The sequence below is a fragment of the Haliotis rufescens genome, unplaced genomic scaffold, assembly GCF_023055435.1.
Source record: "Haliotis rufescens isolate VD_foot unplaced genomic scaffold, xgHalRufe1.0.p SCAF_6, whole genome shotgun sequence".
Classification (NCBI taxonomy): domain Eukaryota; kingdom Metazoa; phylum Mollusca; class Gastropoda; order Lepetellida; family Haliotidae; genus Haliotis; species Haliotis rufescens.
Genome location: NW_025964334.1, coordinates 51,126,824 through 51,149,908, shown reverse-complemented (window position 1 = coordinate 51,149,908; position 23,085 = coordinate 51,126,824). Strand labels below are relative to the sequence as shown.

Genomic DNA, 23,085 nt, shown 5'->3' with positions numbered 1-23,085 from the left:
TATCTACTATTTATCGAAATCCGACACTGTGATCTGTTTTTCGCAAACAAACTCTAGAATGCTCCTTTTGTGATTATTTTGGATCGGGTTAAAACATAGAGATCACTTTGTAACAATAAAAAGCTGAATAGGTGTTTGGACGAATTATTTTCATGCATGTGGCAGACGGCGTGTAAACAAGGATGAAACAACAACATGTTAGTCAGTGGTAACCGATATATGTAAATGTAAACATATTGAATTTCCCGATCATGACATTTAAATCTATTGACACATATCCACAATCATATTCAGTGCGCGTGCTGTTCTACCAGTTCAATAACATCCGGGCTCTTATCTGTGTCGTTCAAAACAGGCTCAACAGCTGTGCACGACTTGCACGAGATATCGTTTAGGTATTTATAACTTGCACATGCAGAACGTGCTTTTTCTTCAACAGTGTTATGTGTCGATGTCACAAGACACAGGTGTCATATTTCAAAGCAATTGGCTTGCTGGTGTTGTATTGAATTTGTCTAACGGTGCTTTTCGTTTTTGACTGACGAAGTAATTCGCATACTCATAAAACAGAAATGCACTTATATCGACGTGACCCTTACTCAACTGACTCATGGTACTATTTGTTTATCCGATAAACAAGTTGTTTTCACTCTGGGTCGCACAGACCTTTCCAAGGTGAAATCGATGAGAATTATTTCAGTTAGTCAATACTGTTTTGTCAGCCTTGATGTTGAACTCATTTTGTCAGTCAAACATATTGCACTACCACGTTTGAACACCTGGTAAGTACAATGTATTATATTGAAAAATACAAATCGCTACACTACATGAATGTTAGACGCGAAAAGCTCGATGATTGCTGATTCGGCTTAAAGCAACGATTAATCACTCACTCACTCACATATATGTTGGCCCAGTGGTTAAAGCGTTCGCTCGTCAAGCCAAAGACCCGGGTTCGATTCCCGGGGTACAATGTGTGAAGCCCATTTCCTGTGTTATTTCTGGTCAAATTTCTGGAATGTTGCTAAAGGCGGCCAAAACTCATACTCACTTACTTGATAAAAGCACCTTTCTGTGTAAAACAGAAATACTAGATCTTTAAAACTTGGACATTCACGGGGCTATTTGAATGAATGATGGCTCGTCCTTTTGGCTTGTTCTACCTCAAAGAAACCTATATGAACCTCCAAGTCCTATATTCTTGACTGACTTTTAACACTATCTGGAGCTGAGGAGTGACCTGGAGATTAAAGCGTTCGCTCGTCACACCGAATGCCGGTGTTTGTGTCCCTGCATAAGTAAATTTTTGGAAGCTCATTTCTGGTGCCTCCTAGCATTGCTGGAATATTTCAATAAGCGGCGTAAAACAAACTCACTCACTACTCACAACGAAGGTCAGGAAGCTTGCTTGACTAGATTTTACTAACGTCAGTGAGGGCTAGACCCGTGACTTAGAATAGGTCTTCAGCAACCCATGCTAGTCGTAAGAGGCGGCAATGTTTGTCGTTTGTTTGTTTGTTTATTTGTTGCTTAACGCCGCACTCAGCCATATTCCAGCTATATGACAGCCGTCTGAAAAAAATCGAGTTTGGACCAGACAATCCAGTGATTGACATCATGAGCATCGATACCACAGCACTTGCAAAACGTATTTAGATACATGTATCAAGCGATCTGGTCATGCATACACTGAAGTTGACTTAAGTTATATCTTTATTCAACCATATGAAAAGTCAGAAGGAAAGGGTGCATAGTCAGAAAGAAATGCGAACATAAGTGACTTGTAGTGTAACCATAGAGTTCTAGATATTTGTTGTCATTAAACTATATATATGACTAACCACGGGTCCGAATAGTCTTGTGGGTCCTACTCAGTACCCAACGACCCGAGTACCCGAGTTACTCGCCCCAGCCCTAATGTCTATTTTACCATCACTCATTCCTGCAACAGTTTGTAAAAAGTAATCTGTGGCTGGGAATTTAATTTAAAAATGAATTGGTTCAATGAAGACTGCGGTGGAAAATGCATTTGTAAACACACGCCTCCTACCATGTTTAAATATAAATTTGTGCCGATAAAATTTATTGATTTTTATAGATGAAATTCTAAGATAACCATCAGCAGTTGTGTATTATGAGCGAAAAAAAATAAAGTTTTTTGAAGTTTTAAATAAAATTATTTTTAAACAATTTAACCATGTTTATAGAAGTGCGGGTCCAAGTATATTTGTAATGAATTCACAATTGTACCATAAAACTGATCTACCTTGGTGAAAACCCAGACAAGCCTTGTAACCAGACCTCATACAACTTCAGCATGGTGTTATGGCGTCTGACTTTTATTATGGTATCAATACCTGTCGTGGTCTGTTTCATTCGGAATAATATTGTCCATTATACTCGCAGGACAGGTGTTCCTATAGAGACACAGTGTGCCTTACTAGCCGAATTAAATATGCGGCAACAATATAAAGAAAATCCTTGCTTGTCTTACCACCCTGGTTCTTACAGAAAACACGTGACTTTCAGTACGAGGTTACTGGGTCACAGGCAATGTACCGTCAGCTGTAGCCAGGCGTCTGTACGGCCTTGAGCGCTTGAAAGGGGCGGGACAGGTATATGCAGAGACGATTGGATCTGGAGGAGCATTCTTTCGACGCCATTTTTATTACACTGTCTGGAATAAACAGACTGGTAAATATTCTAATAGGGTCCACATGCATTTGTACGCTTGAAAATAGACCAATATAGTTCCTATGCATTAAGTCAGAAATGTACTATGGGTTGGAAAATATATAAATATCAGCCACGTGTAGTTGCAAGAAAACCAGACCACTTGTGCTTATGTGCATTTATAATATACTGTACAGAAACATGATTTAATACGGCTTGTATGCATTTGCCGGGTGTGAAAATATGCAAATCCACATGTACCGCGCTACTCAGAAATGTCCACGAATGTCTAGACTAGCATTTAGTCCCCGAAATATAGTTATCTATTTTTTTTTTAATTATATACCTTCAAATAAAATATATAATCCAAATGGAACCCAGGTGAAGGCTAATTTACAGAGCTGGGGCTACCGAGATTTGCCAGGTCATTCTAGACTTGAGCTGGATTTGTTTTTTAAACGTATTGCCTGTAGCGTCATGGGGACAGACTAACACATGCACGTGTGAGACACCCAGGAACGGATCTCACAATGTTTACAAACAGAAATGTACACAAATACCGATCATCTGTAAACACAGGAACGCTGATAAACACGGTATATTCAGTTTCAGAAATATTATTAGAAAATATTGTTTACCCAGTGTATAAAATATTGTCATCGTCCGTTATGTCAGAAAATATTGTTTACACATAGAGTATAAATTTTGTCATCGTCTGTTATATCAGAAAATGTTGTTTACCCATAGTGTATAAATATTGTCATCGTCTGTTATATCAGAAAATATTGTTTACCCATAGTGTATAAATATTGTCATCGTCCGGTTTATCAGAAAATATTGTTTAAACATAGTGTATAAAATATTGTCATCATCCGTTATATCAGAAAATATTGTTTACCTATAGAGTATAAATATTGTCATCATCCGTTATATCAAAAAATAATGTCTACCCATAGTGTATAACATATTGTCATCACCCGTTTTATCAGAAAATAGTGTTTACCCACAGTGTATAAATATTGTCATCATCCGTTTTATCAGAAAATAGTGTTTACCCATAGAGTATAAATATTGTCGTCATCCGTTTTATCAGAAAATAGTGTTTACCCATAGTGTATAAAATATTGTCATCATCCGTTTTATCAGAAAATATTGTTTACCTATAGTGTATAAAATATTGTCATCATCCGTTTTATCAGAAAATAGTGTTTACCCATAGTATATACATATTGTCATCATCCGTTTTATCAGAAAATATTGTTTACATGCATAGTGTATAAATATTGTAAAGGTAACACAAGTTTACAGGTTTAAAACCATTCGATGTCAGTACTCTAAGAAAAGCCTCGTCAAATGTCGGATTCTTCATAATTCATGTGATCATAGCTTGTAGATCGTTAGTTACTAGTACTTCCCTCTATACGATCAAATTTCATGTACCCGCCTATCTTTAGCATACATGCCATGGCCGCACTTTGCCCAGGACCGAGACAGGATAAATACATACCTCGTTTTAACGCCTCCGATTATTCTGACAACGTTGCGCTTTTAGTGTTACTATGGCGTTATAATTACCAACAGGAAAAGTACAAGTATGGACCGGACGTGATTAAAGGATAGAGTACATGAAACCAGGTCGAAAGGTTTATCGAAAATTGACGTGACGTGTACGGCTTGATTAAATCATGTCTCAACATCTTCACTTGTCCGCGTTCACTAGACCGCTCTTGGGTAGGAATGTAGGTATGTTGGAATCTGTGGAGAATGCTGGACTAACATATAGTCTACATATATTACATAATTCATTTTTCTCCTCTAATTCTTATTTTTCCTCCTTTTCATAGAGTGGCTAGACTTGGTGTTTTATTATCAAGATTGATAACATTAACATGTATATATTCCTCAGTGCTGGAGCAGGGCTTGGGGAAAACATGGTTATTTTTCCAACCAAATCATATTTTTACAAAACACTCTCACATGGTTTTTTGGTTAATTATTCTTTACATAATTGTATTGTTAGTTCTGTAAGCGTTGACAAGAATTGTAAAACGGTATCATCTTAACCACGTATTGTGAAAATTGAAAACAAAATCATTCCTCTACGGATTTCTTTTAATTCGGATAGTGATGTCCCTAGTGAAATCGCCGAAAATAATATTGTTTTGGGGTATTATAGAATCGTGGGTTTAGAATAAAAGTTCATCAGGAGAAACAGAATAGGTCTTCAGCAACCGATCCTGTCGTAAGAGGCGACTAACGGGATCGGGGTCAGGCCCACTGACTTGGTTGATGTATGTCATTTTATCCCAGTTGTGTAGATTCGTGCTCATGTTGTCAATCACTTGATTGTCTTGTCCAGACTCGATTATTTAAAGACCGCTGTCATATAGCTGGAATATTGCTGAGTGCAGCGTTAAACAGCAAACAAACAAACAAACATCTGTCAGGGAAGAGTCAAGGGAAGTTGTTTGGTGTGGGCTATTGGCTTAATTATTATGACACTTTACAACAAATAGGAGAGATAGCTTATCCGGGCAAAATTCTGAAGAGACTGGGTTATACATAGGACTGTGTCCCGTTATCCTTGTCCCGTTATCTTGTGGCAGCGCTGGTTACTGTTGAACAGTCTGTTGGTTCTGGAGCTGGCTTACATATCTCGTATAGATTACAGGCGGTTAGACGGAGGCAGGCAGACGTATTACGCAGTTAGCACTTAAAGGAAACCACAGACCTCAGACTCTCGACATAGATGTGGTTTTCTCCGTCACAGTCATTGTGGAACAAGATCGCTATCAGTGGCCGACTATTTGATAGTTTGAAGTGGGGTGGAGAAGAGAGCATGTCTGGCTTTTCTTTTTTTTTAAATAATCAGTTCCCGAAAATGCTAAAAAGAATATTTTGTCCTGACGCACGCACATACATTTATGCTGCATATGGTCTGAACAATATTATGTTTTAGGCCAAACAAATTGTTTCGAAGCCCCTTTTACAGAAATAAATTAAGATGAATATTCTGTCTCGAAGAAAATATATTTCAGTGACATAAGGTAAAATATCTTTAGTATTTTAAAAAGATAGTTACTGTATCAGTGAAAACCTAACTTCAAAATTCAATTTTAAAACTGAGCCCAAAGGTTTTATAAAGGACCATTTTCACCAAGACAATTTTATTAAACTTTTTATAACATACAGTCTATAAAACCCTATACATAGGATCTCTAAACTGTGAAGAACTAACAGTATGTCAAGTCAGCCGACAGGTGTATAAATTACATATACTCAAGTAGACACAATTCGGTTAAGGGCGCATTTCTTGTGAAATAACAACCCTGCGAAAATAGTCTTGTTCCCCGGGCAGTTTAGCAACCACCCCGTGGCATATGTCGGTTTTACATCACACCGATAAACAAGTGTGTTTATAGGTATGGCTTGTAGCCTAAAGCATCCTTCCAACCCGGGAGCGTGTTTGTCTCATCTCCCCTCAAAACAGCCATTTCTGGCGTGTCTTGAGATATTCTTTAGCGTTGCCGCGAGACATGAAGGAACTTCTACATGCTATACCTATTATAGATCGGAAACCGATGAACTATACGGCATATTCCACATTTACGTATGTCGTGGAATAAAAAGATCTCTTTAAATGGTGGGAAAGCATTTTTCGATTGACATCATGAATGGTTTTGGTTTGGTTTGTTGTTTAACGCCGCACTCAGCAATATTCCAGCTATATGACGGCGGTCTGTAAATAATCGAGTCTGGACAATCAAGTGATTAATATCGTGAGCATCGATCCACGTTATTTGGATCGATGACATGCATCAACCAAGTCAGCGAGCCTGACCACCTGATCCCGTGAGTCGCCTTTTACGACAAGCATGGGTTGCTGAAGACCTATTCTATCCCGGAATCTTCACGGGTCCATCATGAATGGAACACTTGAGTGAGAATCTATAATATATAAAGCGTTTAATTTTTCAAATAAATATTTGGATAAAAAGCTATTTAACAAATTGTACTGACCAGGAAAGGCGGTTAGTGTGTGTTAACGTGTTCTGTATGTATGATATGTGTTAAACTGAACAGTGTGTAACTGTTATGTGTCTATGTTACGTTTATCATGTTTATGTATAACTGTTACGTGTGTATGCTGTGTGTTTTGAAATGTCCTGTCTGTATGTTAGATGTTGAACTGTTCTATACATATATATATATATATATATATATATATATATATATATATATATATGGAGAGACAGACAGACAGACAGACTAGTATATACTATGTAATTGAAACTGCTATGTGTATTTGTGTACGCTATCTACGCTTAACCATATGCATGTGTGACTTTTAGTGTGTTATTTCACTGATGTTTTATGTTGAACTGTTGTGTGTTGAACTGTTCTAGTGTGTATATTAATTATAAGTGTGCAACTGATATGTATATGGTCTGCGTGTATAGTATCCAACTGCAACTGTTATGTGTGTGTACGTATGTGTGTGTGTGTGTGTGTGTGTGTGTGTGTGTGTGTGTGTAACTATTATGTGTAACGTGTTTGCGTAGCTCATATGTGTGTTTATAAGTATGCTGTGTAGCTGTTAACTGTGTGTAGCTTTTATATGTTTATCTATGTGTGTTTAACTATTATGTGTTTAACGATAATGTGTTAACTATTACGCGTAACTATTATGTATGTTTAACTATAATGTGTTGACCTATGTTGGTTAAATCTAACGTGTGTTAACTATTTAATGTATGTAACATATACGTGTGTAACTATTAACGGTGTAACATTTAACGGATGAACGAATTTTGTGGGGTGTCCGGATTGCCGGGGGTCGAACTATAGAGGTTTCACTGTAGGCTACGGGCGTGGTTGAACTCACAAAGAATCGGATATCAGTATTTGACGAAAGTTCATTCGCATGTTCAAGGAATGGCTGCATCTGAAACTATAAAACGTTTTGGTATGTTTCTTTTGCAAACGGCAATTTTAAAAATAAGACATGTTTCTATTCGCAAAGCTGTATGGGATAAGGTGGTTTTATAGACCCGGCAAGGATCCCGTTACAAGTCTATTGGGCACCGAATTCTCGGTATAAATATAGATTGCGAGCGTTCCCCTAGCGAGTCGGTTACGTCGTTTGGCATATTCATTTATCATAGGAAAGCCCTTGGACCAGATATACCGCTAACCGACTAACCAACCAATCAGATTGTGCAACCTTCGACCTGACCTTATCTACAGTTCGACCCGAATAAATCGACGCGGGATGTTTTGCGTAACAGTGCCATCTTGGCTTGGTGCAATAGTCACGCCAGCAGTTTCAGTTCGTTCGCACTGTTGGCTTGGAGGTAAACAAGTTTCTCTGTAGGTCAGAGATTAACTTCATCTGAACTTTGAGTACTTTGCTTAGGGAAACGCATCTCAGATAAAAACAGGCGTTTGGAATTACATTAAAGATAGGATACTTTCCTGTTTTGTACGAAGGCGTGTATTATGACGTAGGACTGCAATAATATTTTGATGACGTCTGTAGGGGGAATATCGTTTTTAATGTTTAAAAACATTTCTCTCCTCCAAAATTAAACCAATTAATATTTCTTGATACTGTGGAGTAGAGCTGGCTGGACTGGATTTTATATAAGTCTAGATTTGTTTTGTTTTCCTAAAGTACTTATATTCCACAGTCATGATGCAGTCATGGGGGGCAGCAAAAATATGTCTTTAGGGGAGGGTAATAGAAAAATAATACACATATTTAGGGAGGGCAATGAAGTGATTTGGCATTTTATCTTTTCAGGGTGGGTCATGAAAAGATGTACAAGGACATAGGTCATCCAAAATATGACAAGCATTAGGGAGGGTGATTATTTTCAGTACATTAGTGCATGAAAAAACTAAATAATGCTTGATAAATAATTGCTTAAATAAAATCAGACAGAGAACAAATCTGTCGGCCTCGGGTCTACGGGCCGATGTCTTTTTCGAACACTCGTAGACAGTCAGTCACCCCAGCCACACAGACTGGTCGTCTCCCCTTCTGACCACTGCAGGGGCTGTCGGGTAGCCTAGTGGTTAAAGCGTTCGCTCGTCACGCCGAAGACCCGGGTTCGATTCCCGACATGGGTACAATGTGTGAAGCCCATTTCTGGTGTCCCCCGCCGTGATATTGCTGGAATATTGCTAAAAGCGACGTAAAACCATACTCACTCACTCACTCTGACCACCGCAGGTTGCTGGTTACTCGGAATCCCTGCATAAACTGTAACGACATAAGCTAACATACCGACGAAACAAATATGGCTTTGTACTTTGAGATCAGACAGCTCACGACTTGAAGAGTTGTGCAATCGCCAAAACCACTCCCAGACTGAAAACCCATTCAAGAATCAAAAATAGATGCTGAAAGTATGGCTTCCTAGGAAATTTGCAAAGCAAAAATTACAGAAATCAAAAGTTTTTACTTTACCACAGACCCGTGAAGATCCGGGGTAGAATAGGCCTTCAGCAACCCATGCTTGCCGTAAAAGGCGACTATGCTTGTCGTAAGAGGCGACTAACCGGATCGGGTGGTCTGGCTCGCTGACTTGGTTGATGCATGTCATTGATTCCAATTGCGTGGATCGATGCTCATGATGTCAGTCAATGGATTGTCTTGTCCAGACTCGATTATCTACAGACCGCGGCCATATAGCTGGAATTTTGCTGAGTGCAGCGTTAAACAACAAACAAACAAACAAACAAACAAACAAACATCGTAACCACACCAAGATAAACTAAATAAACCATCAACCAGTTCCATATCCTATTTCGTTTTTATTTGTCTCTTAAAACCTTTTTTTTCTTCTCAGGGTTACTTAATAAGGCATCTTTTATATGGATAAGACGATCGATAATCGGTCGTGACTTTGAGGCAGTCACCAGATGATCGAACAAAAACAAGCGGATAGAGTTTCCATGCTGTGGTCTGCCCCTGAAGTGCCGTTTTCAGTTAATTTAGTGTTTTGATTTTTTATGGTATCAATATGCACGATAGTAAAACAACACACCATTATTTAAAAGGCTAAACTCTGACAACGAGGCATGTAATCGTGACATATTTAATAGAGCGTACCAGCGTGTTTACTGTGCAGTCTGAATTCGGTTAATTTATTTGGCCTATTTTAGTCGCTTACCACAATAACAGGCCATGAGTCATCCATTGGCAATGTTTTCCAGTCGTTGCACAACACCCGCCGATAACTGTGGGAGCAAAAAATGCAATTTTCTGGTGTGGTGATCGTTTCATGTTGTTTAACTGTCAGTGCATGAATATATGTATTATTGTTTCATCGACGGACCACATCGCACGTCCGCACAAGTCAATTTCATATCTAGGTCATGTAAATGTGACTCGCTGACTAGATGAATTGTCAACGTGCCGCGTCTCCTTAAAAGGTTTATCTGTGGATCGTGTTGAATATATGAGCCGTTTAATCGTTTTCGACACTTATATAACGGATCGCGTTTAATACAGCGAAGAATAGTATGATTGCCGATTACGTCATTGCCGGTACTCTGTAAACATAAATAAATTCACCGCATCATTTTGTAATCAAGTTATTAAGTAATCAAGTAATCAAGTAACAACTTGTACACTGGAGTAAGTAGTGTCCATCTTTATAAAACTCATTTTCAATTTACCCACAAACGATGATTAAAGATGAAAATCCGGGTGGGAATTGAAATCAGAAGTGAGGTGAGGTGAAATGGGGTTTAACGTCGCCTCCAAGATTATTGCACTTATATAGCGATGTGCATGCACGTGTGTGTGCTTGTACGCGTGTGTGTGTGTGTGTGCGTGCACGTGTGTGTGTGTGCGTGCACGGGTGTGTAGCTGCTTGTACTAGCCCGGACTGATGCCGATTTATAGTGCTAGCTCACTGAGATACCATGCCACAGTTTAAAACATGAATACCCCACTCAGACACAGTATACTGACTCCGAGCCGACCAGTCCTTGTTTTAGCCCCTTAATGTCGAGCGCCAGACAGGGTAACAACAAGTACCATATTTTAACGTCTTTTGGTATGACGCGGGCGGGGCAACAACAAGTACCATATTTTAACGTCTTTTGGTATGACGCGGGCGGGCATCGAACCCCGGACCTTCCGCTCTCCGGGCGGACGCTCTACCACAAGACCACGGAAGCCATAATTGTTGTATGATTCCACTAACGGGTGTTTGGTCAGGTTTGCTGTCACCGTATCCCAATTGCGTAGATCGATGCTCATGAAGTCAATCACTGGATTGTCTGGTCTAGATTCGGTTATTTACAGACCGCCGTCATACAGCTAGAATATTGCTGAGTGCGGCGTTAAACAACAAACTTGAGATATAACGATATAACCGCACTCAGCAATATTCCAGCTATATGGCGGTCTGTAAATAATCGAGTCTGGACCAGACCATCAAGTGATTGATATCATGAACATCGATCCACGCAATTGGGATACGTTGACATGCATCATCCAAGTCAGCGAGCCTGACCACTAGTCCGTTAGTCGCCTATTATGACAAGCATAGTCGCCTTTTAAGACAAGTCAGACTGCTGAAGACCTTTTCTGCCACGGAAGTTCACGGGTCTGGTGACCAAGTCTGACACCCGATCCAGTCGCCGCGTAAAACAAGTATAGGTTGCTGGGTCTGGAATCTCTACCGATGTATTCATAACTTGAAGTGAAAGCGAAATCATCAATTCTTCTACTAAATAATTATCGAACGGTGTTTATTGCAGGTGTTCTTGTTATTCCAATTAATCCCACTCTTCTGTGAATCACAGGTAAGTATCATTCGAATTGATGATTTCAACACTGAGATTGTGTTCTGGTTACCTATGTAAGCATCATAGGAATATATTTACACACAAAAAATGCAACAAAACCATTTCCACAATCATAAGAGTCCATTGTACGCTTCCGATTATTTCATAAGCATGAGTTTATAACATCACTACCAAAAAGTGATGATATTCCACCAAATAAGGATGATATACCACCAAATAAAGATGATATACCAGGTGTTCTCGAGAAGGTAAGCAAGGAATATCTCTCTCTCTCTCTCTCTCTCTCTCTCTCTCTCTCTCTCTCTCTCTCTCTCGTTCTCTCTCTCTCTCTCTCTCTCTCTCGCTCTCTCTCTCTCTCTCTCTCTCTCTCTCTCTCATACACACACGCCTTGCCATTGTCAAATCCAAGTATATATCCAAATAATTAGTTCTAAAACAGCATCTTACTACACAACAGACAAACCCGCATATCTAAGCATCTGATACGCCGATATGGCAATCTATGGTAGCTATCCAGAAGTCAGGAGACGTATTAACATTGAGCTGGGAAACGAAGGCAATATATGCGAGAGCGGGTCGATACATACAGCAGAGCACGGCTGTCAGGCACGGTGTGCGTGATCGGTGTAGTCGGCCGTCGTGCACGTCGGTGAAACTCGGTTAGCCAATCACGTTCAGATTTACCGTTGTAACGGATATAGAACGTGGATGCAGCCATGGATAGCGACCTCGTATCAAATATAGACCACAATGTCAAGGGTGAATTAATCACACGGGCACTATTAGACTGCATTATGTTTATGATCTGAAGGAAGTGAATTATTTAAAATTGGAAAATGTTGATTTTGGTATTTATTAGTGAATATATAATTGACAATGTTGACTGTGTCTTACGTTATACTGAACCGGGGGATCACATCTTGCATAGTGAGACTGGGGGATCACATCTTGCATAGTGAGACTGGGAGATCACATCTTGCATAGTAAGACTGGGAGATCACATCTTGCATAGTGAGACTGGGAGATCACACCTTGCATAGTAAGACTGGGAGATCACACCTTGCATAGTAAGACTGGGAGATCACATCTTGCATAGTGAGACTGGGAGATCACATCTTGCATGGTGAGATTGGGAGATCACACCTTGCATAGTGAGACTTGGAGATCACATCTTGCATAGTGAGACTGGGAGATCACACCTTGCATAGTGAGACTTGGAGATCACATCTTGCATAGTGAGACTGGGAGATCACATTTTACAGCGTGAAACCCGTGGCTCAAAACACTTAGTCCTCCTTTGGGGGTATTACGTATACTGATGGGGTGTGAGTGCCAAAAAAACCCGTTAAAAGATGGTTCGTGTCATTACCCTGCAGACCTCGGCATCAAGGGGTTAAAACAAGGACTGGTCGGCTCGGAGTCAGTATGCTGTGTCCATGAGTGGGGTATCCATGTTAAACTGCGCCATGGTATCTCAGTGGGCTAGCACTATGAAAAGAAATTAGTCCGGACTAGTACATTGGGGATCCTAGGTGTTAGGGTCATATTTTGCAGGATGTATCTGTCTGTTGGCTTTCCTTGTTTTATAGAGCCTGGAGTAGTTAAACCAGAGGTTGATAGTTTCAGTACCAACCTACAACGTTGAGCGAGTGAGTGAGTTTGGCATCAAACAGTATTCACTCACACACCGAGTAGTCCCAGAACCAAATGGTTGTCATTAGACCCGAGCAAACAAGAAAGTTGGCAATGGTATTATATCGAAAAAAATAATTGTCTTGAAAATTCGTCTGCTGAAAAAAAAAGAAATCGCCTAGCACAAAAAATTACATTCTTTCAAGGTGTTTTTTAGAAAAAAATATTTAGGCTTCAAGTTTTATTTAACAAGTACCTGGTTTTGCAGCTGAAGCTACAAAACAAACCCCGAAATATAAGTATGACAAAGTAGAGACAATTTATGGATAACAACTTTTTTTATTTACTGTAAAGGCGCATTCCGGTATAGATCCTTATACCATTGTCAAGTTTAGTGCTTGACAACGGTATAAGGATCTATACCGAAACGTCGACTTTACAGTAAATATACAAGTTGTTATCCATAGATTGTCGCTACTTTGTCACCCGTCAGCTTTAGGTAATGCCTGTCAAACAATTAATATAAATATGGTCGACACTCAGGAACCACAGTCAGCTTGTTCCTAAGTTACCGTACCTTGTAACCTACACATCCAAGTAACGAGAGAGACACATGTCGGTCACCTACATAGGAACAGCTGCCCATCGCTTTGACCTCCAAGGATTCATGTCAGTTATCGCGACAGAATCGATGTTGAAATCTACACCGGAATCAATATTCCTGGACAGGAATCTTTGTGGAGGTCATTCGTCTGGAGAGAGAGAGAGAGAGAGAGAGAGAGAGAGAGAGAGAGTATCGTGATCCTTTGAAACCAGACTGCATTGTCCATTCCAATTTAGTGAGTGAGTGAGTTTAATACAACTGTGAACAGTATCCGAGATGGTTGGTTGGTTGGTTTGTTTGTTGTTTAACGCCACACTCAGCGATATTCCAGCTATATGACGGCGGTCTGTAAATAATCGAGTCTGGGCCAGACAATCCAGTGATTAATATCATGAGCATCGATCCTAGCAACTGGATCCCGCTAGTCGCCTTTTACGACAAGCATAGTCGCCTTTTACAGCAAGCATGGGTTGCTGAAGACCTATTCTACCCCGGATCTTCACAAGCCGTATCCGAGATGAATTTCCGCGCTCGTGGATTTCACTAAAGTGGTTAACGTCTAAAACCTACATCACTTCGGGATTTCCTCCCACATTTAGCTGACACATCGGGATACAGCTGGAATGCTGTTCAAAGCTGTGTTAAAGCCAACTCACCCACTCTCTGAGACGAAGTCCGTTGAAGTTTATGCATGTTTTCAACATTGATGAACTTCAACAACACCGGTGCTGACACACTAAGGATCGTGGACGGGTCAGATCTGGGGTTTGAACCCACAGTCAGCGGATCGTTGAAACAAAGGGACGCAACTCTATATACAGCTGATGATGCTTAAAACCACCCGTGCCCCCGTCACCAAGACGATAACAAAAGCTTAATTAATTGAACAGCCCCTCTTTCAGTTTCAAGACGACGATGATGAAGATGGTGATGGTTGTGGCGGTGCTGATGCAGGCTTCCTATCAATATAGGCGTGTTGACATCCAATATTACCATATACTTTATCCGTTCACTTCTTCAAAAGGAAGTAATGCTCCAGAACCCAAGAGATAGAAAAAAGGCAAAAAATGACGAAGATGTGACACCTCGTTAGAAAGGTGAGTTTTGAACAAAACCGTTAGTCCGATCACACATTGTGCACGTGAAACAACAGTACTCCACACAAGGCCGCTATCACGTGCACCGTCGATGCCAGCACATGTATATATACCTCCAGATATAATGTCGCGCGACCAACATCTTTGCCAATAGTGTCTGACAAAGACGCCGCAGTTTACAAACATGGCAATCAGCCGTGCGGTGTAAACATCTCCTGATGCAAGCGACATGAACGTATGACCAAGATCTTTGCCAACAATGCCAGACAAACCCGCCTCATCATCTTTGATTGGATGCTGCGTCGTATGACCGCAGACGGCTACCACCTGATGAATGTCGGGAGATGACACACTGTTGGCACATCTTAATACTTCCTCTAAATTGTTTAGCCCTTACCCGCATATTCACAGCAATACACTGTTGTGTTGATAACACAACTGTCAACAGGCCTAGAGGTTTCCATTCAGTAGTTGATGTATCGTATGCAATGTTGTTCGGATCGACTTGTGCAATGCTGTTCAAACTGATGACTGCAATGCTGTTCCAATTGACTGTGCCAATGTTATATTCACAGTTGCAGGGTTCACAACGAGGCCGTTATCTGTTCGCCTCAGTGGTTTCAATGCTGTTACATACACCATCGTCCAGTGCGATTTGATCTCGACAAGGAGCTGATAGCTCGTCACACTTTTCATGGTGCAATCTTTAGACTTCATAGTTATGACACCAACAAGGTTTAACCGATCAAAGTGTCTGTCCCATTAGCACTTGCACTCTGAGTTAACATACAGACGGATACGTATGTGTCATTTAAGTATACACACAGGCACTTAAATATACACACAGGCACTTGAATATACACACAGGGACTTGCATATACACACAGGGGGACTTCCTAGCTGAGGTAGACAAATTCAAATATCGACACGTGAAGTAAACACGATCTTAATTTCAAGGTCACCCAAAAGGGGCTTTGCGCATGTTACTAGCACAGAATTGTATCATAATGCAGAAAGTCTGTGTTGATCATCTTGATTCACAACGTACACTTCATCAGCACTGTTCCCAAGCACACTGTCCCGCGGAGGCACTGCTCTAGCCTTGCTACAAACCTGCACTGAGTAAGTCCATGGACGTATCGTTAGTATGTCCTTAGAAGTCCATGTTATTATTCATATTATCTAGGAATTATGAATAAAACTAGATATCATTTCCTTGAAGACTTGTGCCAGTCAAACACTGCTCCCGTGCGCATATTTTTTTCCCAACGGTTAAAACATGGGAATTGTGCTGCTTATAATACGGGAACTTTGGTCACAAGATGTACGAATCGATGTAAATATCTCAGATCCCGTTCTGGTGTTGGGAATAACTCCATTCAACCAACATAAGCGCTCTAATCGTAGCACCATTTGGATAAATATAGTGCCTTTTCCTACCAAGCAGAATTCCTAGTCCGATACACGGGCACTCGTATCTCCAGTCAACCAAGGCTCCACATCAACCTGACGGGATCGGGTGGTCAGGCTCGCTGACTTGGGTGATGCATGTCATCGATCCCAATTGCGTGGATCGGTGCTAACTATATTAATCACTGGACTGGAAGTCCAGACTCGATTATTTACAGACCGCCGTCATAAAGCTGGAGTGAGTGAGAGTGAGTTAGTTTTACGCCGCTTTTAGCAATATTCCAGCAATATCACGGCGGGGGACACCAAAAATGCGCTTCACACATTGTACCCATGTCGGGAATCGAACCCGGGTCTTCGGCGTGACGAGCGAACGCTTTAACCACTAGGCTACCCGACCGCCCCATAAAGCTGGAATATTGCTGAGTGCGGCGTAAAATAACAAACCAATCAACCTACCGTCCACATCAACCTCATAGTTGAAACTTAAGAATTACCACAAAAGACACAGATTAATTCTTTAATATTTTTTATTTTAGGATTTTTCAAACTTTTCTTTGCTTTCAGACTTTATACAAAACACCGGGCACACCTGCTCTTTCACTCATACAATATTTACATAAATATACATACAAAATCTGCACTATGAACAAAGTATCATCCATTCTGAACACGACTGAACTCGTGTACAAATCTGTACACCAATAACAACAAAATGCCATTCAGTAAGTGTTTATGTCAACATCACAGTAACGGAACAATCAGTTCCAGTCAGTTGAGTAAAGAGTTACGTCCCCTTTCACGCACTACGTGTAAGTAAACGGCCGACGGATCGACCAAGCACTAGGGGCACATCACATAAGTTAAGCACTTCATACAATTGCGATTGTTACAAGTCCTTTTCTCCCGTTGATAACAAGCACTAGTTTGCTACACATCTACCCAGTTAGATACCGGGTAGTCTTCAATCATTGTATCAAATGCCGATATCCTCATCCTGGAAGAGGATGCTCATGTTCACAGTATCTGCATCTACTTAGTGACTTAGTGAGCTAGACAGGGGTGGCATCCTACTCCAATATTTGATCATCGAGCAAGACTAGTAACATCAGATCTTCAAAAGGAACTTTCATCGTGGGCAATCCAGTTCTTGAAAGACTTCGATCAAGGTTCCAACAACCTTGCACCACTCTTAGGAAGTGTCAGAAACCGTGGTACGTTCGTTGCCATGGCAACAGATATTGCTACCCGCGTCGGTGGCAACAATCGCTGCTCGCAACACACATTCCTGAAGTCACGTGCCATCTTGGCGCAGCACCATCAAAGTTCCTGGCGACGTGATCAAGGTCACCATGGACTCTATTGAAAGTATTGTAGCACAGAGTAAGGTCTGGTCCTCAAAGTCAGTTGTCCAGGTTGGACGTGGTGTTAGCGAACTTGAAGATTGCTCGGCCGGTGATTCGACACTCGCTCAAATCTTCATACACCTGGTTGGCATCTTCAACGTTGAAAATATTGTACAGGGGAGCACGGAGCTGCAATAGAAAAAAGCCTTCATAAATATAATGATACAAATGCAAGCCATCATAACATATTTTGTGGGCAAAATTGCTCCAAAGTACTAGAAACAGTAAGTAAATTATAATAATATTCCAGTCATAATTTTTTAAGTCAACTACTCACAATACCAATAATTGGATTGTCTGGTCCAGACATTATTCACACGCCATCATATAGCTGGAATATTGCTCAGTGTGGCGTTAAACAACAAAGAGTGAGTGAGTGAGTTGGGGTTTTTTACGCCGCTTTTAGCAATATTCCAGCAATATCACGGCAGCGGACACCAGAAATGGGCTTCACACATTGTACCCATGTTGGGAATTGAATACATGTCTTTGGCGTAACGAGTGAACGCTTTAACCACTAGGCTACTCGACCGCCCCTTAAACAACAAAGAACAAGTGTTAAACTTACATTTCCCTGCGACACAGCATCAACGAGTTCTTGCAGCTGGTTGAGGTTTCCTTTGGGGATGCCGACAATGCTCTGCTGCTTGGCAGCGAGGGTGTTGAGACTGATGCTAACTTCGGTCATGCTGTTGCCGCCGACGAGTATAAGACCCTCCTGCAAAAACAAAACAAAATCATGAATATTCATATCTTTGGAATATATTTACAAAACGACACTCAAAATAATTAAAAATGGACAATATACAATCCAGATCTTAAATTAATTATGGGATTTATATTTAAGTTAAAATGCTTACCCGATTGAGAACTTTAAGGGATCTGCTCATGGTTCTTGGGGAGCTGACAAAGTCGATGATGATGTCGACGCCACCCCTGCAGGCATCAAGAGTTCTCTCAACGATGTATTCTTCATGATCTTCCTCATTCCAGTGAATAATGTCATAACATTCGTGGTCCTGAGCTGTGAGAAGTTTATCAATGCTGTTGTCAGCCACAAACAGCTTCACGTTCGAGCAGTTGGGTCCCATAATGTATTGGGCAATGCGCAATGACCAGAGTCCTAGTCCACCGGCTCCAACTATCAGGACATTGACGCAGGCTGGAAAAAAACATCAAATAGTTGTAGTCAATTTAAATTAAAAGTTATCTATTTCTATAAATTGAAAACTTTGTTTTTCTTTGGGTATCCTTTAGTAAAAATGTCAGAATAGATTTGCTGATAATTCATTCTATATTTTAGATTCATTACCAAATTAAACGAGATTTTGTAATAATATATTTTCCGAATCTAAATGACAAGGATGGTTAAGACTTCACCTTGTATCCCCTCAATAAAAATTATATAAGTAAAAGGATTGAGCAGCAATGCATACATGTAAAACTGTTGGAGAGGGTTATGGGCGGAAGTCTGTCCAATGATGTATTTCTTAGATTATAAATATAAAAATTTGAAGGAAGCTTAATTAAAATACTCACATTTCACTTTCTGGAGTTTTTCAACGTGAGGTTTGGCGTTTGTGACGGCTGCATAAGCTGTGAGAGCCCCGCCCGGCAACATGGCTGCCACATCCAAGCCCATGTTCTGAGGTAGCTGAAGAATGCATCCGGAGTCTTGAACGGGAATATACTCTGCGTACCCTGAACTAGCCACACTTTCTTCAGGAAATAAGATCACTTTGTCGCCGGGAGTGTAGTTGCAGTTGGGGATTGTGTTGCAGACATCGTGAATAACACCGGCGATTTCATACCCTGCAACAGAAATGTAGTCATTGCAGAGTTGCTTCCCTTTGACCATGTTCCTTCTCCAAGGTCCTTCAATGCAGTTCAACAAGCCGACTAGTAACTAAATATCTAATTCTACATCTACAGCTAAGTGTTAACAAGTAAATAATGTCGAGTTATATTAATACAAACATGGTGTTAACATCAGCCAAAATCAAATTCTCTTGCCTCCTCAAATGATTTGCATTTTTTTTTTAATTTTCTTTCTCAAATCACTATTAACAATAACAGAAAATCCAAAATTAAAATAACCCATTTCATTGTCCACAAACTGGTTAAATAACAGTATAAATTATTTTCTTTAATCTAAACATCATATATTTTCTTTCCTCTTTAGAACTTAAGAGTATATTCCCTAGGTTATATTAATTGTAAAATGTAATACTTTTTGACTTAACTCAATAAGAACTTATTTCAATTCAACAATTGAAAATGGGAATAGGCGAAATACTAGTAACCATTTAAGATTTTGTTATATTTTTCATTTAAGAAGCATGGATGGAAAAAGGCATATTTCACATAAATTTTGAAAAGCACAAATCGGGTTATGAGAGATTTCCATGTTGTGACTGCAGAATTGAGGATGATATGAATTAACCCCACGGGAAATTAACATGGCTGGTTTTATACGGCTGTGAGAGGATTGAGAAGTATTGGTTTAGCTGAAGTCCACACCTGGATATAGTGAAGTGTCTCTAATACCTGGAAAGCGTGGGCGGATTCCCCGTTTCTTCATGTGGCCCTCGTTATAACACGCACCCGCATAGCACACCTGTGAAAACAAAGAGCGACCATATAGAATTCATAAATATTTACCAATAATTTCAAAATATAATCATTTCAAACAAAGTTGCAATAGTTGATAGCACAAAAATAATGAAATAGAACAAAACTAATTGACGAAGATCATTCAAACGGAATGAAGTATTTACCTTGACCAGAACGCCACCTTTCGGCGTTTCGGGGACGGCCATTGTTGACGATACTTCGGCGAACGGGCCTCCCATCTGAGACGACATTCCCAGTTGCTGGGACATGTTCTCCCTCTTGATCACTTGCACTTCGTTTCTGTTGAGTTCGTTGTCCAACATCTTGATATATCTGAGGAAAAGTAGAGAGAACACCACTTAAATACAACTCCTTGTTTACGCCAAACACTTTTGTTACAAAAATTGTTTACGACCAGATCAAAACAACTCCGTCACGGTTCAACGTAAACAACAAAATTTCATAAACAATGTCAAGCAGTGGGAGTAAAGTTGTAGTTTACAAGATCGACTAAACTAGGCCACGCGGGACAATCGTGTTTACAACTACGACCTTCAGCGAAATGGGTTTAATGAATGCAAACGACCTAGGTCATAGAGCCGATTGGCCAATCAGAGCTCAAGGGCGGAGTCGAGCAGCGTCTTTGTGCCTGCGAGGCACTTCCAACAAGCTGCTCGTGCAGCTTCACCGCAAGGAAACAAATTATTAGGAGTTTGACTGAAAGGACATGGTCGTATAGTCTATGACAATATAATAAGTTGTTTGCCAAATGAATTAAGATGGACCTGGAGGCATGTCATCAGACAAAGCAGATTCGGCAAATAGGGCCTATATGCGATCAGCTGTTGTCGCATTCATTCACAAATTCCCACAATGCTCCAACTGGTTAGGCCTACTGCATAAACATATTTCATCAAGTAACATTAATAAAACGAGATCTACTCCAGATCCACGTTCAACGATTAGCACAGGAGGCTATAGACAAACATTTCCGACAAATTATCAGAAATCGGACCCAGATCACTTTATCCCCCCCAAGCGTTTGATCACGGACTAAATTGAAGATCTATAGGCCTAGTACGCGAAAACATGCCGATCTCCAAATTAAGTACTTATGATGAGAGAACAAAATATAGAGATCTACTTCACATGTCATACAAGTAAATGTGAACATTTTCATTCAATGTTAAAATCACTGACCGATATACAAGTCCGTGTTAAATTTAACAATAAGGCGAAAGTCATCCCGTCAAATTCACAAAATTAGTATCGCATAAGTTATTCATCGAAGAAATTTTATAGATCACAAAGATATCTCACCTTTTAAGCACGTAAAGTAAATCCTCCAAATTGTAACATCCAATGTTCACAGTCCGTGTTCTCTCTTCTGAGTGTCCTGTGGTAATGTACGAAATGCGGTTATCGGCAAGCTATATAGGCAATGCGGGAATCACCCTCTGTCCACGTGAACGGTGGCATAAACAGCCAGATATTTGGGGTCAAGGCCGTCGTTGCTACGGGTCTGATATCCGAACGGATAGCTCGGAGTTGGGAATCAGCACGACTGGCCTATTTTTTTTCAATTAGCATGTGTGCATTCGACCATAATTGAAGTGGAAATTAATGTTTTGTTACATTAAATCAACTTGTAGTATTGCATGGAAAATGCTCTGAAGGCGCAGTTATTATTCGTCAGACAGAAAAGTGGGATCGGATATGGAACACGCACTTTGCCAGTCGGGTCTCTCGTTCTAATTATAGATCTCGAGTAAGAGGGGATTCCACGCCGCTAGCAGCTGATAAACGGCTTCTCATTCGCCACAGAAGAAGAGAACAGCCTATGTGAATCATGATGCACGCAGTTTAGGTAGGCGAAACACGCCGGAAATAAATGATCAAACTCTAAACTTGAATACACAACTACGATTTAATGTGTATATTTTAAATGAGCAGAAAATCTTCGATCTGGAGTCAGAAACTGAAACTCCCTGACCGATTTCTGGAGATCGATAAATTCGTTCTGTACGGCAGGATGGAATTGAGGACACTTGTCACAGAGTGTGTTTGATCTCATTTAGAAATAAACTGTATTTTGAGTAAAATGTTCCCATGAAAAATTAAAGTCGAATAGACGATTGTTCGCTTTTCATACATTAGCGTGATTGACATCATCCTTTGTCTATTTCAATACGGCGATGGTGTCAATGTCTATATATAGCGCATCAGCTGATATCGATTCCGGTCTGAGCATGCTGATTTCACGTGCTACAGTCAGGGGAGTTAATTCCCCCCTCAAACAATACTGTGTTTACGACATTTTGACCTTCAATTAAAACATATATTTATGGTTCTTGTTAATAGAGATCGAATTGTATTCTTACAGATGAGTATTTGGGGGTGATTAATTGCTAGTTTCTCTATTGTCTTTTTTTTTAACGCCGCAATATTCCAGCCATTTGACGACGGTCTGTAAATAAGAAACTCTGGACTAGACAATCCTGTGACTGACATTACAATCATCGATTGGCATCCGATAACATGCTTCAACCAAGTCAGCCAGCCTGACCACCCGATCCCGTTAGTCGCCTCTTACGACAAGCATGGGTTGCTGAATATATATGAAACCGTTTGAGTAAATTATACAGCTCATCTTTGGACATTTGTATTTTATAAAATATTATACTATATAATATATTGAAAGATATATATACATACATACATATATATAGATAAAGATATAGATATAGTGACAGATTAGAATATGAATGGCATTGTCTGTTGGTATAAACTTTGTCATTACCAGCTGATTACCATGATGATAATT

General features: G+C 40.2%; 1 protein-coding gene across 2 annotated transcripts; it reads right to left on the bottom strand.

Annotated features, from left to right (window-relative positions):
• Positions 1–16,754: 16,754 nt before the first annotated feature.
• Positions 16,755–21,736, bottom strand: LOC124120722 (probable cinnamyl alcohol dehydrogenase 3). 2 transcript variants are annotated; one of them, XM_046483601.2, is made up of 7 exons: positions 21,582–21,736; positions 20,426–20,594; positions 20,169–20,265; positions 19,188–19,460; positions 18,509–18,810; positions 18,217–18,366; positions 16,755–17,777 (listed from the first exon to the last, which is right to left on the bottom strand). In XM_046483601.2, exons 2-7 carry the CDS (start codon positions 20,582–20,584, stop codon positions 17,646–17,648), a joined length of 1,113 nt encoding a protein of 370 aa, XP_046339557.1. In that variant the 5' UTR covers positions 20,585–20,594; positions 21,582–21,736; the 3' UTR covers positions 16,755–17,645. The 2 variants fall into 2 exon arrangements, with proteins under 2 accessions (XP_046339557.1, XP_046339558.1); XM_046483602.2 differs by having other exon boundaries at positions 20,196–20,265.
• Between the last annotated feature and the right edge of the window lie 1,349 nt (positions 21,737–23,085).